We start from the raw sequence: 17,154 nt of genomic DNA, 5'->3' as shown, positions 1-17,154 counted from the left end.
CAGAGGCCATTCTCAGAGGGACAGCTTCTCTTCCCATTGACTTTAAACGCTCCAAACTCCCAGGAGACAGACTCCTCAGCTCTGTTTCTCTATATACGTGTGTGTATATATTCAGTATCTCTCTGTCTCTGGGCCACTTAAAATACTTAATGTTCCACTCGTCCTTCAGAACAACATGTTCCCAGTACAAAGACAGTACAGCAGGGCTAGTTTAGAACTTGATCCCATAATTAAAGCCACAGATTTTCCACAGAGGTAAGCCAAGCTAGCCTTGATACAGCATCCTCTCTGCAGGCCAACCAGACACAGAGGATAGCATATAAATAGACGGAACAGAATGGAGCTCGTGCTTCTAGAACAGTTCATTGAAAAAAAAAGACGGTCCTTTGAAAGGCCAGACATTCCGGACTAGAAAATCCTGTTGTACGATGACTGGGGTCAGAGTTTGTTCTGGTTAAACTGTTGGAGCTACAGATGTCGGGATGTGAATACTGCATCAGTGTTATTTCGTCCTCTCTATAATCAGGTAAAGGCCAGATCAGGTTCTGGTGCATGGTTCAGTCTTTTTGATCTCCGTGCAGTATGTTTTACTATGAAAACTTAGCACATACCAAGATGTGCAGGCATCTCTGGTTTTCCACAGAAAAAGAAAAATGTACTGTATGTCACCTATACCACATGTTTATGTTCCCTGTCCACACTCCATCCCCTGCTGAAGCATGTGCGATGTGTGAGCTACAAGCACTGCCAAGCTCATTGAAACTTTGGCCCACAATGCACTGCAGTCAGCTGTACATGCTGCGTGTGTCTGTGGGAGGAATCTCTGTATGTGTGTAAATGAGGGCACGTATGTGTCTGTGCCTCTGTAGGTCCAATGTGTGCCTGTCTGTGTATGTGTGTATGTGATACTGTCTGTGTGTGGATTTCTATGCATATTATGTGAATTCCACATTTATATCCAGCTATCTGTGTGTGTGTGTGTGTGGGTCTGGACGGTCCACCCAGCGGGAACAATCATCACGGCCCGTGCACACAGTAACTCGAGTTCCCCTGGGGGAGCGTGACTGAGACCACACTGACGAGATGAGGCCTGACTGGCTCTGTGGAACCTCAACGCCTGGTCATGTGATTGCCAACAGCCCCAGTGCCCCATGCACATACACACACATATACATGTAAATGCATAAACAGACAAATAAATAAACACACATATAAGAAACACACATACACACACACATCCATGACCTCCATTCCAATGCCCTGCTGCCGTCCCTCCACCCAGGAAATATAGCATGAAGGTTTGTTTTCGATTAATTTGCACAATGATCAAACCCCTGACGACGTGTTTATTATTATGTATGTGTAAGCTACATATAACACCAAAAGTGTTCTTGTGACATAAGTTAAGGGAATTGAGTATAAACAGAGCTATCTGTTTGGAATATGTGCCCAATAAGAGCCTTGGATGTAGAAGGGCTGGATGTGCAGGTATATACACTCAGTGTTTGTGGCTGACTGGGTCAATGTTTGTGATGCCTGATGCTAAGTAGACATGACAGAAGCAAATAATGTCTGCTCCCGTTATCTTCTCTTCCCCTAGGCCCCGCAGGAGTCTTTAAAGGGGCAAATACTGACACAGCACACACACACACGTTCACACACATATACACACTGCGATGAGTGCAAAAACACACTTACAAATGTCTACACACACAACACACATTCACACACAAACACACATGCAAAAAGACACAAACACACACACACACATATACCTTCGCGGAGACACTTTCACAGTAATGCGAGGTTTTTGCATGCAGCTCACACATGCGCAAACACATCAACACTGACACCTGTTTCAGTGAGAGCTTTATTTTTGATACGGTGACCTGGTTGCCAGGTCCCAACCCCCTTTTGGTGGTGTGCCTCTCCAATTTGGATGGACCTTAAATGTGCCTGTGTGGAGCATCAGCTAGCTCCTCTCCACCTGTCATCTCATTGCTCTGCCCCCGCGTCTCCCAACCTGCTCTTGACACACCACCGAACGAATAAACCCTGTTGCTGTGGCAACGACCGCCTGGGGTATACCTCTTTTGTCTTCTCACCCCCCCCCCCTCCTCCTCCCTCCCTCCCTCCAATACGCCCTCCCTTCCCATCTCTCTTTGCTTATTCTGTCTTTTCTCTCTTTTGGTCTCTCATTCATTCACAGACTCCCGAGTTGTCATTGGTCCTGATGTGTGTTGGCACACTGACATTGGACCGGTCGAACAAGACAAGGCAGGGTGTGAGGTGAATGTAAAGGTATGTCCCTAATCCCTCTGTGATTAAAGGAATATTCACTAACTCTCTTTACATAACTCCGCTTTACATATTTACCTTTAAATAGTCCCAGCTCTCGCATGTGTAGCATGTGCGTTGTATGTATACTACATGTACAATGTGAAGCCAATGGCTTGTGCCCTTATAGTACCTCAGCATGTGTATCTGGTCACAGATCATATCAGTGCTGACTCCAGACAGGTATGATGAAAATGCACGTCAGATGGATTGTCTGCATTGTTTTGTCAGATGACATTTCAGGGTCAGAGGATCATGTTGGGTCAGGCCATTTTGATGTTGTTTCTTTTTGGTGGACAGGGAAAGAGCAGGCGTGTGCATGAAGGAACACACTTTCATGAACTAAGTTTGCACACAATAATTATGTTTTAAAACAATTTGGAGAATGTAAACATATATACTTTATTACATTAGGGTGTTGAAAATTACTGGTAGAAATACTGCATATTGACAATCACCAACTGCATGAATGATTGTGTTGCTGGTAGTACACTGCCCCCTTGTGACTTTCTAAAGGTATAACACCATGAAGTCATTTATTAACCATTTCAAGGCCAACAGAGAGGCACTTGAGGAGTTAGTATTGAAAACAGTCAGGACTGGAAGACCACCTTCTTAGATCAGGCTAGCTGAAAAAATCCCAAGAAAGGTTTTCTGAATGTAAAAAACATTCAGCACCAACATCAATTCCCGCTGTTTGGCTACACATACCTTTGTAAATACAACCATTATGTCAATATACTGACACTGTAGTAAGTAGAGTATCTCAGCTCTTACCTGTGAGGATATTCTCAGACATGACGTTGACCTGCACCTCCACAGAGTGTTCAGAGGCGTAGGTGATCTCAGCGCTGACATGAGCCACCTCACCGATGAACATGGGGTACAGGAAGTCTGTGCGCTCCACCCTGGCCAGAGCAGCAACACAGCGATCCTAACAACGGAAGGCAGCAAATAGATTGAAATGTTCACCCTACTCAAAAACGTAATAATGATCTGATTACAATGCAACTATGTTATTTAACAGATCCCTTTAGATAATTAGCCTAAAGAGGGTTCGCTAATTAGGATTAGCTGATTAAGGCTGTTGCACTGTGTCTGGTAAAAACACAGACTATTCTTTGGCTACCACTGAAATTATCTACTGTATTTATAAGCACTATTTGATGTCACTCTCTCACCAGGTGACCACTATGGTGGACCCAACCAAAATGGTTTCAAAAAGTTGGGAGATGTTTTCTATGACACTTCTTTTGAGAAGACTCTTTTCACAAAGTACTCTGCTAAAAACAATGCATACAGTATGCAGAGTACCATAATGCAACATTTTGCCATCACTGTAACATAATCAGAATGTTCTGGAAAGTAATAGGATATACATCAAAATGGGGCTAAAGATAAGGAGGAAGAATACAATGCAACACACACACACACAGTGACAATACAATGGTTCCAATATTTTCCTTGATAATATTCAAATATTTTCAACATTTCAAGATTCTCTAACCAACTTTTAAGTCACTGGAAAAGTACATAATTTCTGTTAAATTGTTTACAACAAAGTTCTTCATAAATCCCTGCCAGTCAGCAACACTGTTCTCTGACAGCCCTGACATCTGCAACCTTCAACTTAAAATCTGCCAAACACAACATCCCAGCTTGCATACACAATGTCAAAGCAACTCAACATAAAAAGTAGGCCTACACACACATACTTACTCCTGGCTGGGTGTTGCAGTGGCGTGTGCCAATGATACAGCCGGCCTCTTCAATCATTTTTAGGATGGTGCCACCATGGACGTTGCCCACAATGTTGGCATCATCCGGGCGCATGAGCCTATCCAACAGACACGCACTTAGCATTAGCACTAGTACTTCAGGTACATACTTAACATTGACACTAGTACTTACAGGTACATACTTAGTTAGGATTATAAAGAAGTACACTTGTCTTGACCCCAGTCCATTGGAACTATAACCATTAGCATTTAGCTAATGGTAACTAAATGCTACTGCTATATACAGTTAAACTTTAAAAAGCTCTGAGGATATTTGAAGGGTCTACTTTAGTTTAAAGTCAGAATTACAGACCAACCTAGTACCGCCACAGATACTTGACACCACAGAGATACACGCTCTGACACAAACCTAAACACTTTTGGGTACTAATAGCATTGGTTAGGCTTTCTCAGCTATTAATCATTATAAACCTTCTTATCCGGAACATCCAGCTCGGGGTTCTGTCTCTTGCTAGGTTAAATCCACACAGACAATGAGACAGTTCATCTTCCTGTTGTCAGGTCTCACTGAAGGATAGTCCCCCTTAAAGCCCATCTACATCATACACCCCACAGGACTAATGGGATGTTGTTTGATTAAGTGATCAGCTCCAACAGCTGACACCCTGACGGACACACGCACGTGCACACACACACACGTGCACACACACGCCCATACACAAAGATCCAGTGAAATCTAACAGGTTCTTGGCTACACTCTTTACTTCGTGTATGTAACTACAAAGGCAGGAATTTCTGTGGGTCTGTGGCTCAATAACCTAAAAAATCGAAATCCAGCAGGTGCATTGCTCAGTGTTGCTCAGGGCCCAAGGACGTGCAGTGTTAAGTGAGTAGTTTGGATGAGCAGATTACGAGAAATAAATATAAATGTGTTTTGATGCCATCTTGGGCTGGCAGGATACAATCCAAGACTCTGAGTGGCGGGTGGCTTCCAGAGTCAATGCTTTGCAACAAAAAAAGGATAAACACATTGGACAAACACCCTTCATGTTCATTTCAGTAGCATAGGGTACAAAAGAGCTACAGAGAGCATCTGTGTATTTTAGGTGTCACCATCTCCTGAACTTCCCACAGTGGGAGTGAGTGTCTGTGAGAGGATGTGTGTACTACCTATTGAGTTATGATCCCATTTCCCCTGTTGTGAATCTGCATTTCCTTTATCAACTAACCCAAAATCGAGAGTGAAAAGCATCAGCTGTCTCTACAACGATTGCTCTCTCGGCTTTCTTGTCATTGATAGATCACTTCATGACTTTACAACCCTTGGGGACACACTGTACATCACATGAGCACTCCTCTATCCTCATGCGTGGAAATAGAGGACAATTGAGCTATTTGTTGAAGTAGTTTGCATAATATACAGTGCACTCCATAGCCCAATTGTGCATACCTTTTATATGCTGAAGAAAGAGACTCCCCCCCCCAAAAAAAAAACAAACAAAAAAAAGCAGGAGCTGAAGATGACTACAGAAAAGCCCTAACAGAGCCTCACCAGAGAAGATACTTAGCACCTGGTGATGTGGGTCACAGACTTCAAGCAGTCATTGCATACCAAGGATATGCAACAATGTACTATACGTGCCTATATGAATTTACATATTATTGCTGTGTCCTAACCATTATTGTGCCCTGAAAGGGGGGTTAATTTCTACATGTTGAAACCAATATGTATGAAAACAACCTTTAATAAAACTTGAGAATGTACACTTTAAAAGGGTTCAAATTACAGGGGGGTTGATCCCCCTAATAAAGACTTGGATCCCCCAAAAAGAAGTAAAAACAACAAGCCGGGGTGTCTAAAAATGTATAAATTGTTACCTGTAATGTTGATAGTGTCTTTTGTTCTGGTAAAGTATTGTATGGGTCTGTGTTTGAGCAGAAATTATGGTCTGCTGTTGTGTGTGTGGGTTTGACTTGCTGACGGTTTTGTTTTACTACTCTTTGTTGGTGACCCCTCACTACAAAGGTTTTTGTGTGGTACGTGTCTGATGAGAGCATCTCACATATGTGGATGTGAGTTTTCAGTAGTATGAATGTGTTGGAACGTTTCATAAGTGAATGTATATTGTGTTTCATATGTGTTTGTGTAAGGACAGTCTGAAATATTTCCTAAACGGCACCTCATACTATTGAGCTTTAGCCCACAGGTTGGGAATCACTGCCTGCGCTGTACGAGGTATCCTTTAAGCCCTGGAGAAAAAGTTGAGCCCCAATTGTCCTTAAATAATGTGCCGCCTGCACTTTAACCACTTGTAAATGTTTTATTACAAATCTAAAACTTGAGTATGGAGGAAAGTCAAGTATTTGTCCCAAACACAATGTAGACCACTGTATGTCCCCATATATTTACAGCATGTAATAGTATTAAATATAGTGGGGTAAGGGATCTGAATTAAAAGTAAAAAAAGGTAAGATTCATATGTTAATATAGAAAAGGTTTGTCCCCTTTACACATGTATGCTAAAGAGGCCGTCTGAGAGTTGTTTAACAACACAGACAGCTCAGTGCCGGTGGAATGCCAATTTATAATTTTGTAGCTACTTTTCAGCCAATTGTGTTCCAGCAATCCTGTTCCTCACCTGCATTTCCTTCTTGACATTATTTTGTGAAACCACTGTCAAATCAAACTCAAGCTGGAGAAAGTGCAGGAGTTCAGACAAGATTTGGGGGTGCTGTTTCTCATATTGGAATGTATTTCATAATGTCACCTGCTGTATCTTAAATATTCATAGTAAAGATTAGTGATGATGAAGAGAGTACAATTCTGAATATAGGCGCAATCTCTGTGAGTTTAGGAAGGCTTGAATAAATGGGTTTGAAAATGCTCTTGCCTCTCTGAGACAGACATTTATACATACACACACACTCCACACTTAATCATAACCAGAGTAACAGGCCCAGCAACATCCTTTGTCTTTAAAGCATGACTGAGTGATCATCCTGATAACAACTAAAGACTATAGGATATGACTACCTGATAAGGCTTAGAATCAGAGGTTCAGCCAGTAGTCTATGACAATCCTCTTTAAGTCTAGAATTGACTTTCTATTTGGTACACTTTGTGTCTCTGTTCTGTATATTGAATTTCTGTGGAAATGTGTTGTTCAGACGTAAAGGCAAATGCATTGGTTTAATGTCTCCATTTTAGTTAAGAACCATTAACTCAGCAAGAGTGCTAAAAACCAATTGAATGATTGACGATGAGCTACAAATAGAAAGCCTAACAGAGATTTCAAACCCACCAAAATCCTTTGACAAAAGTTCTAAACTCTAAACTTCCTAAAAGTGTCATTGAATCAAATATTTTGCATAAATGCTCAACCAACAAGATGTCAAGTTCAAAATGTACAGATATTGACATAGACAAATACAGCATGCAAACCCTTACTTTTGACACTGAACGGGTTATTATAATATCATGTCTGTCTACAAAGGACTACTGTTACCTGAGTGGATATACACTCTTCACTTGCTTCAGAAACAATCCTTTAAAAATCCAATATTTTCCATAAAAGTGCCACATTGTAGGTTGAAAGATTTTCAGATGTGAAAGGCAGCAGCGGATGCATAAGGGGGCTAACTGGGTTAGAGGTTGAAGTAATGTAAATACATCATCTGTTCCTTGTGGTCCTTATCTGGTGACTGAGGCATCCACGAAAAATACAGGTGCAAACACACAAGCACTTTATCCCACCTCCACCCCTTTCACAATACCACATACGATCATTGTTTCATTTTATATTTGATGACTTGTTCTCTGAATTCTGATGTTCTCTTCATTTATATTGCTCCAGTACAGAGGTCTAAACCGGGTACCTAGAGAGCTGCCTTCCTGTAGATTTTCGCTCCAATCCTACTCTAGCACATCTACTTCTAATAACATGGTAGACGAGTTGAGTCAGTATAATTACAAAACCTAGGAACATGGTTGGAGACCCCTGCTCTACAGAGCATTTAAACTTGCTTTAGTGCGAAGAAGTGCAAGACTTCTTTCTACCTTTAGGGGGATCTTGAGTGCAGTAGCTTGCGGCTACGGAAGTTGCTAGAAGGCTACATTGTCGGGCTACATTGTAATAAGAAGCAAAGGCAAACCCGTGCATAATATATTTGTGACGATAAACACACGTTAATGCTGTTTTTGAGTAATCGATTGTTTGTTTGTTTTTTTATGACAATGTTTTATTCCTTGACTAATTTGTGTGACATATTAAGAGATCTTGTTGGCTAATGTAAAATATAACTAGTCTTTCTGCGTGCAGTTGACGTTAAAAACAGGCATGGAAGATATTTCAAACCTGTAGGCTACTGTGTGTTATTGTTGTGGTGTAGACTCAGTAATGCTAAGGTCGATATACGACCTTACACTGTCCTTGTTAGCAGTGAAATACTGTAGTGTAGGCTATCGTCAACCGGTCTACACTCAAGCATCATTGCTGAAGTCAGCCTAGCCTACGAAATGGTGACGTGCACAATTTTCAGTTAATATGCAGTTTTATTTCGTACGCTATTTGAAATAAGGGAAAAAAACTAGGCAAAATAATTACAATAGCAGGATGAGTCGTCTTCCGTATGTATAACTGCGACTGAGAGTGAGCATTATTTCGAGCTGAAGCAATGGATTATTGGATCGGTCTCAAAACGCATCGTGTTGTATCTGTTCTTGTGCATTAGATACACTGAAAAATGCATAAAACTGTTAGATTACCTGCATAATTGAAGGCCAGGTGATGCCTCTTGCGATTTTGTTGCTGACATGACTTGCTTTGTGGCCCAATATCTAAGACTCGTCTCTGCCCGAGACTGCGTGAGTAGACTAATAGGCTACTCTAGACTTCTACTGTCATTCAGGCTGCGGCTCTGGTAGCCAGACCGGTATAGCTACTGAAGATGAGGTGGCGCGCGAATGCTATTTCAGATTCAGATTGTTGGTGGATGTCGTTTTGTGTGGACCAAGCTCGTATGGTAACTTTTGACTGCGTTTATTTCATTCTCATTTTCAGCTAAATAGCAGTTCAGTTATTGGATCAATGAAGAATTTAGGACCTGTAAGTAGAACCTGAACACTAGGGATGTGCATCTCCATCACTGAGGACGATGCGATACACATCTCGATGCACTGCCAACGATCCGATACATTAAAGATACATAAAAGCAACTACTAATGCGATACGATACGATTCACCCCTATTGCGATGCAGTGCGATTCGACACGATGCGATTCAATGAGATGCGATGCAAAGGGAATATGATGCCATGCAATTTAATATGGTACATATTGATTTACATTTATGCTATGATTTATTTCTTTGTCAGACTGCAAATCATCAATTAACTAAACAAGTGAAAGTTTTATTTCACATATTAAAAGTCTCTGACAATAGATAAAATAACATCAGGCCTGGACCTTGCCTTAAACCAGTCCTTCTTTCCTGTTGTATGTGTTCTCTGAATGTAAAAAAGGGTAAACTATTACAGGCAGTCACAAGCTGCTGTAAACACTGTCATAATACAACACATTAAAATGAACTCATGCGTCCTACTTTTTCCCTAAACATTTTCTCAATGACTCAGCTATCTGTCGTCTTACTTTGTCGTACACAACAGGGATTTGTTTTGTCGGTGGAGCTAGCCACTGACTGTAGCCAGTTGAATCTGAGGGGGAGGTAGACGTCTCCACACAAATACCATGTAGCCTCTTCAGGTGACTACCTAAATTAGCCGTGCTGCCTGTGTACTTTATAGCAGTACGATATATCTTGCCAATTGCATGGGTCTTGTCAAATTGCCCATCTTACTTGTAAAATCCGAAGTGTTGCCAAACCTTGGATTTATTGCAATTTGTAGTAACGTGTAACTCTTCCTCCGCCATGATAACACTCGCCCGAACACGCCTCCAACTCGCGCGAAACTTTGCCGAGAGACTTCACGATAATCGGCCACTGACAGCAGTGGAGATAAGAGCGTGCTTAAGAAACTAACTAATTATAAAATTATTGGTCACAAATCATTAGTCAAATTTCTAAATACTAAAGGTGTTCGCATACACATCATTCTATATAAATACATCGGATTATACCGATGCAAAGATGTTAGAAACGATGCATCGCGATTTCATCCCACATTGTATCCGGTGCACACTTTTTTGATCCGGGCCATCGCATCGTGAACTTTTATGCCGATGCACCGATGCGAATCGGTGAATCTTCCCATCCCTACTGAAAACTATCACAAATATATTTGATCCTTATAAGGATCCGTATGATCAAGGACAACACCAACATTTTCCGTGAGAGGGCAGTAGAGACCATGCAATGTGTGGGCTTGGCTGCGTCGAGGTTCTGACACCAACAGAGGCGCATTTGACCACAACATTCTGACTGGAAAACTTACGATTTTACAATTTTTAGTCTCTTATTCTTCAAATTGAAATATTATCCCTCCAAAAACATTTTTGATTACCATATAAGGTAGCATTTGTATGCTTGGGGAAGACCATATGTGGATACAACGTTTTCACATCATTGCGCATGCATGACTGTATACATTCTGAATTTGCGCGTCTTGGATGCCGCCTGAATAGACTCAATAAACATCTGTGAAACTGAATACATGTAGGATACGAAACGATTTACAAATGAATCATATATTTATTACATTGTATTACCAACATCCTTAACAATTTAATAAGTTAAATAAATACATCCCTAAAATAGAGATACTCACGTTTAAAGGTAGAATAATAACACAACGTGCTTACATGTCGTTCATCTGCACGAACCCAGAAATACTGAAGTCTTCAGTGCAAATTCTTAACAAAAATACAACCCTTTGGGTTTTACGTGGGCGTTTTTTCAATGGCCCTTAATCATCTAACCCCAAATCAGGATTAAATATAACAAAATTACATACATGCAGATCTCGAGAAATACGTCTTCAAACTTGTCATTTTAAAGGACAACGAATACGAGTGCGTAATAACTTAAGTATACAATACTCAACAACTATCGTGATTTAACGACGAATCCTAACTGTTCATCAAGATAATACAACGATTCTCCCTATGTATATGATGAAGAACAGTACACGGGACGTTTTCTAACATGTGTAGGCTATATCTTACGGTTCACATTGACTTGTTAGGGAAGGGACCGGCTACACTCTACCAAGGCCTCCACATGTTAGCATTGACAGCTTGTGGCACAGGTTGTGGTCGGTTGGCAAGGGGACCTCTGATGTGTGAGTGGTTCTCAACTCTGGAACTAAGATTGGCTTTGAGGTTCATGGTTCTCTGTTGAATCTGGGAGACAGCTCTGGAGTTCTGGGCGCAACAGTTCTGACATGCTGGGGTGACAGACGTAGACATGGACTGCTGAATAAACTCGTTCACCCGCTGGCAGGCGTCTTTGTCCAGGTTCGTTTTGGAGAGTAAAGCGGATACGCGCTGGAGACATGCTTTATACCCTTCTTTGTAATTGTCAGTTGAACCTGTGGATCGAAATTGAACACATGTTAGTTTTTTTATAAATGTTGGCGAATGAAAAATACTCAACAAAAAAAAATTCAGGAAATAAACCAAGAAAGAAAACTCACGTTTGGTTTGAGCGGGCATATCACTGAGGAATCCGACGGTCATCTCAAGGATATCAGCTTTTTCAAGCTTTGAGTGTCGAGATTTCTGGACAGAAAAAAAGCACATATTAATTTATTTATCTACACAATTAATCCAGTTTCTGTAATATTTTAGATTTGCTCTTCTAATGTAGCCTATATTGGTTGTTTAGTGGTTGTTTGGAACTTACATCTTTGCCGGTTAAAGGAAGTATGAGAGTTTTCAGTTGATTGAGGCTCTGGTTGATCCGTGCGCGCCTTCTCTTTTCCATTAACGGTTTCATAGTCTGAAAAGAAGAATTAAATCTGTTTAGAATACAACCACAAAAAATAACATTACAAATTCAGATGAAATGTAAAGTGTTTGCGCAACCTATGTAGCCTAATAATCTCTTTTTTTTTACCTTTCTCAGTTCCAGCGCCTCCTTTCTCCGGGCAACAGTCAGCCTTGGAACAAATGGTTGGATCTGTCCAGAGATCATTTTTAGATTAAATGTGAAGAGAGGGAGATGCGTAGTAGAATCTTGGAGAGGATATGCACCCAGAGGCAGCGAGTAGAGCTATATATGCTGGTCTAGAGCGTCCTTTTAATGCGTCACTGGCACGCCCCCAAGCTACCGTGTACAATTTGAACTGAGGACCATTGCTTTCAAAACGACACAAACGTGTATACATTGCTAACATAACCATCTGTGTCCTCGTTTTATCCGAGCGTAACAACAAAGCGTGCCTTTGATGCCTGCATTTTGTGGGCAGGTTTATTTTGTCGAAAGTGTTCCCAATTTCATATAGAATACAGTGTCCTTATAACTTGGTTTTCGTTAGAATTACACATAATGCACTATTAAACTTGAATACACAATAATATTATGATATTCACATGCCATTTAAAGGTTTCGTTGTTGTGGAAGGGCTGGACTCTATGCGTAATTACGCATTCTCCCATATTTTCTATTACAGTTTTTTTGTATATTTGGAGGGTAGAATTCAAACAGAAAAACGATGCTTTTAAGATATGTTCGAGTGGCCAGCGATCCTGGTCCGATTTAACTACATACCTATCTCAGAGACGCCACGTGTTACAAAGGAAAATCAGCGTGCATACAAATCAGATGCATATCCGTCCTTTTGTTGTTGTTGTTGCGTTTGGGTACAGTCTTATGCACAAACACTGCTGAAATAATCTCTATTTGGAGCTTGGCTGCACAAAATATGTCAATATAATGTTGCTTAACTGTCCCCTTGTTTTACGCGGGACTCTGTGCTGACGTTGCGCAGAAAGCCATCTAGGAGCAACTGTGTTGGATTTATTGGATAGTGATAATATCCTATTAAAATGTAAACTATATCGTAATCCCATTGGTAGAATGTTTTGTTATAGTTTATTTACCAGTAGATATATCATCAAAGTTATACCATCAAATACAGCACTTTTTCAGCATTGGTGTGGGGACCGAGGGAAGTGTTAGATATTCTGAAGCGGACATAGGCCTACATAGTTTATGATTCCTAATTACATATACAAAAACCCTAAACCCAAGCCAAGCTACTTTCAAATGACATCTGCCTTCAAATAAAAAAACAAAACAATAGTATGGTCTTTTGTGACGTCCTACAATCTTTCTCATTAGAGTGATGGTGAAGGAGTGGCGTGGTCTTCACCTGTAGCCAACTGGGGGCGGAGCAAGTATCTCTGGACTCTCGACCAATACGAAGAGGATCTGGGGTTGGCTAGCACCTTGGTTTACGAATAAGCACAATGTCTAAATGTTTGTGCATTTCTATGAGTTTCAACGTCATTTATATAAGCTTATTATTAATTTGAGTTATCTACATGTTATCGACGCACGTTCTAGAGTATTATTTACCATTTTGTAATATGGGTACAATTCTGAAGGTACTGCGTGTAGCCTATATGAGACATACCGTTTTTATGTTTTACTAACAATCATTGTGCTAAGCATTAACGACCGAAAACTGTCCCTCATGGGAACCACGCGTGTAGCACGCGCCACAGGGAGCAGATGGACTTCTGTTACCGACCCATAACCCCCCCGCACCCCTCCCTTTCCGCTCTCAAACCCACCTTCCAGTGCTTCCCTCTCCAAGTCCCACCATAGGACGAATCCCCCCTCCTTACTTGTTCTCGTTTCATTCCATTTAGTGTATGTCTACGACACAAGATTTCCATACAACTTTGGCGTGGGTAGCCCATCTGCATCCCTCAGCCATCGATGTGCTCAATGTAGTCAGTTTATAATTAAGAAGGGGGAGGTTAAAATAGTTCCATCCCCCTTTTCTATAGATGCCATATTCCAGACGTCTTTTTTCTTTAGCGTGACTCTTACGTACTTAATAGCGTCCAAGCCACACATGCAATGCATCTTATTTAAATGTTTGTGCAGGACCAGTCTGCTTTCAAGACCCTGAGACATTGCTGAGATATTGTAGGCTACAAACATCTGATTTACGTAATTTACACGAGCATAATAGGCCAATATGGACAGGAAGATGATAGACTTATCCTAATATCGATAATTATTTACAAAACGATAGATAAAAAAGCCTGGCGCTAGATTGTTCAACAAATGTGATGGTGGGATGCATAGCCTACTGAATGTATTCATCGTCTCACGACAATCGCAGAACAACATTTTGAATTATGAGCCTTGAGATAACCATCGATGTAATTCTTTGGGGAGTGTATGCTGTCAAAGCAACGCTTGTAGTGTTACAAAGCGATGCACTGAAATTGATACGCGCACTTCCTGCACGCGCCCCTCTCACCCCAGCAGGAGGCTTCAATTAACATGACGTTCTGAGAATTCTGAACTATTCATTCCACTGCTTACGGTTAGTCACCCTTTGTCTTCTTCATGAATTTGGCGTGGGTAACCCATCTGTGCATGCTGGGTGGACAGGGAGGCATTGTCTAAGAATATTCCTATACGTGGGATTTAAAAGTTATACGCGTTGGAGATGGGGGAGGTTCAGATAAACTCCACGATTGACCAGACGAGGATCTGTGTGTGTTACGTTAGCTATTTCCATGGTCAGTCAGTGTCAGTTATGTTTTCAAACCTATGTCATTGATAAATAGCAAAGAAATATGAATATGAAAGCACATTTGCACTGTGTTTCTATTTAAGGTAATGACACCTTCAATATGATTTACAATGATTTACACTAGGCTTTAGGATAGGCTACTTCAGCATAGATATACAAATAAAACCTTTAGCTTTTCATTTTAAAACAGCCGTACTCATGTGGAAGGATAGCTTGATACACAATTGTTTGTCCAGTGTTAAACAAGTGAAATGGTGTCTACTCCTCTCGATATGAGTGTCTTCTCTCTTCAAACAGCAGCGTGTAGCGTAGGCCTACAATGTGTGTGGATTCACTGGATAACACACATGCAACTCCTTTTGCATGGCAAATTAAAAAGATTTTGAAATGTGTAATGTTTGAAATTTAGGCTTGTATGATTTACTGGGATGTACATTTGCGAGCAGTAGCTAACATAACTGCACCAATCTGAATGGCATTTATTTGGATGCATGTGCTTAATTAATGTTTGAAATTTATAAGACCATGTTGTTTTCCTATATACAAAGCCTTTTTAAATTGTTTTTATTATAATATACAAAAAAGGGCGCGAAGAAGAGAGGTTCAATGTTCACAACTGTCCTATGGCGCCCAAAGCTGCGCGGAAAACCCTCTGCTTTCAGCATGCGTTCGACCAGACTAAATGGGCACACGTATCATCTAATGAAATGTGTTTATTTGAACTATTTTACCCAATTCAAAAACATTTAAAAGACAAGATGCCCAACTGTTTTTCAGAAATGTTTTTTTATTCAGACAGTAGTCAAACACTAAACATTTGAAGTACAATTGTTTTCTTGTTTTAAAATAATATGCCAACTACAACACATAGTGTTTACAGACAGTCTTTTGCACAGACCAAAATACTTCAAGTCAATAGTGCAAACCTCAAACAAAATAACCCTTGGGGTTTACAAATGTGTTGTCTACAACCAATATCTTTGAAACCCCAAAGAGGATTGCATTTAACAAAGTTCTCAGCGTTCCTTTTCTCATCAGATCTCTGCTCTTTTGGCTTTTCATTGAGTATACATTGTTAGCTAAATGCTAAATTCCCAATATCACTCAATGTTTTCATGTTAATCTCTAAGGCTAAGTATTAGCTGCATTCATTTTCTTAGTAATAAATAATACACATTAAAGTAAACAAACAACGTCTGATCTACCAAGGTCTCCACATGTTAGCATTTACAGCTTGTGGCACTGGCTGTGGTCGGTTGGGAAGAGAACCGCTGCTGTGTGAGTGGTTCTCAACTCTGGAGTTCAGGTTGGCTTTGAGGCTCCGGAGTCTCTGTTGAATCTGGGGAAAAGCTTTGGAACTCTGGGCGCAACAGTTCTGACAGGCTGGGGTGGCAGACGTAGACATGGACTGCTGAATGAACTCATTCACTCGCTGGCAGGCGTCTTTGTCCAGGTTCGTTTTAGGGAGCAAAGCGGAGACTCGCTGGAGACATGCTTTATACCCTTCTTTGAAACTATCTGTTGAACCTGAAAAAAAGTTGAGTTAATATTTTTTATCATAACATTACCATTTAGGAAACTATGCAGTAATTAATACGTAGTACATAGTTTCAGAAATGAAACTCACTTTTGACTGGAGTTGAAGGAAGATCTGTGAGGAATCGTACGGTCATCTCGAGAATATCTGCTTTCTCGAGTTTCGAGTAACGAGCGTTGTCTTTGCCAACAAGAGGCAGGATAAGGGTCTTCAAATGTCCAAGGCTGTCGTTGATGCGTGCTCGTCTTTTCTTTTCCAACATGGGCTTGAGAGTCTAGGGAAAAAGACAAAGTGAACATTAGTAACTGGGAAATTTTCGAAATTTGATGAGAGAAAGTACCGGCTATTGATGGGGAATCTATAGGCCTCCATTTTCCGCTTACCTTTCTCAGTTCGTTTGCTTCTTTCCTCTGTGCCACGGTGGACCTTGAGGGGAGAGACTCGTTTGTCTCAGACGCGACGCTTGGTGTCATGTTGTTTTCGTTGTGATGTACTGTCTCTCAGAGATGTTCTCTTTGCGAGGCTGTGAGCTGAAGTGTGCCCAGCAGCCGGAGATTTAGCTATTTATGTGAGTCCGGGGCGTCAGAGGGGAGGGACTATCAACTATTGTGCGCATATCAACGCAGGAGGGGTATGCCTTTGGGACAGCAAACCGGCGCTCCTTAGACCATCTGGTCCATGGTGTAGAGATAAACCAGACACCACTGGTATTTCACTGGTTTTACTTTTTGTGTGTTGCAAGCTTTTTCCCCGCCAGGATTTTTAGAGTAGCCAACCTTTGTTAATACAGGGGCTATGGCTTTTTAT

The 17,154-nt window shown here is 40.9% G+C and overlaps 3 protein-coding genes across 4 annotated transcripts in view; all 3 read right to left on the bottom strand.

The window, feature by feature from the left end:
* acot7 (acyl-CoA thioesterase 7) overlaps positions 1-9,006 on the bottom strand; it is a 31,090-nt gene extending 22,084 nt beyond the window's left edge. The window contains exons 1-3 of one of the 2 annotated variants that reach the window (XM_084680106.1): positions 8,842-9,006; positions 4,057-4,174; positions 3,115-3,271 (exon numbers count right to left, since the gene is read on the bottom strand). In XM_084680106.1, the coding sequence (XP_084536232.1) occupies positions 3,115-3,271; positions 4,057-4,174; positions 8,842-8,891 (325 nt within the window). In that variant the 5' untranslated portion in view covers positions 8,892-9,006. The remainder of the gene's footprint in view (positions 1-3,114; positions 3,272-4,056; positions 4,175-8,841) is intronic. The other variant, XM_084680107.1, reaches the window with a different exon arrangement.
* A 2,289-nt stretch (positions 9,007-11,295) lies between these two features.
* LOC146252275 (transcription factor HES-2-like) lies at positions 11,296-12,226 on the bottom strand. The gene is made up of 4 exons (XM_084680945.1): positions 12,149-12,226; positions 11,936-12,031; positions 11,727-11,811; positions 11,296-11,621 (listed from the first exon to the last, which is right to left on the bottom strand). Exons 1-4 carry the CDS (start codon positions 12,224-12,226, stop codon positions 11,296-11,298), a joined length of 585 nt encoding a protein of 194 aa, XP_084537071.1.
* Positions 12,227-15,787: 3,561 nt separating this feature from the next.
* On the bottom strand, positions 15,788-16,886 carry LOC146252274 (transcription factor HES-2-like). The gene is made up of 3 exons (XM_084680929.1): positions 16,731-16,886; positions 16,438-16,621; positions 15,788-16,337 (listed from the first exon to the last, which is right to left on the bottom strand). The coding sequence occupies exons 1-3, from the start codon at positions 16,818-16,820 to the stop codon at positions 16,012-16,014; spliced, it is 600 nt and encodes a 199-aa protein (XP_084537055.1). The 5' UTR covers positions 16,821-16,886; the 3' UTR covers positions 15,788-16,011.
* Between the last annotated feature and the right edge of the window lie 268 nt (positions 16,887-17,154).

This window comes from Hypomesus nipponensis, chromosome 18 (assembly GCF_054491055.1).
Source record: "Hypomesus nipponensis isolate SF chromosome 18, ASM5449105v1, whole genome shotgun sequence".
In the NCBI taxonomy this organism is placed as follows: Eukaryota; Metazoa; Chordata; class Actinopteri; order Osmeriformes; family Osmeridae; genus Hypomesus; species Hypomesus nipponensis.
Note: the sequence above shows the minus strand (reverse complement) of the source record. Positions and strands in the feature narration are given on the sequence as shown.

Bases quoted from the DNA above. Each gene is read 5' to 3' on its own strand.
- LOC146252275 (XM_084680945.1), bottom strand. From the start codon at position 12,226: ATGATCTCTGGACAGATCCAACCATTTGTTCCAAGGCTGACTGTTGCC. The intron at 11,812-11,935 runs GTAAGTTCCAAA...TTTTCTGTCCAG, and splicing joins TTCCTTTAACCGGCAAAGAT to AAATCTCGACACTCAAAGCT. The intron at 11,622-11,726 runs GTGAGTTTTCTT...TTCGATCCACAG, and splicing joins TATGCCCGCTCAAACCAAAC to GTTCAACTGACAATTACAAA.
- LOC146252274 (XM_084680929.1), bottom strand. From the start codon at position 16,820: ATGACACCAAGCGTCGCGTCTGAGACAAACGAGTCTCTCCCCTCAAGG. The intron at 16,622-16,730 runs GTAAGCGGAAAA...CTTTTTCCCTAG, and splicing joins AAGCAAACGAACTGAGAAAG to ACTCTCAAGCCCATGTTGGA. The intron at 16,338-16,437 runs GTGAGTTTCATT...ACTTTTTTTCAG, and splicing joins TCCTTCAACTCCAGTCAAAA to GTTCAACAGATAGTTTCAAA.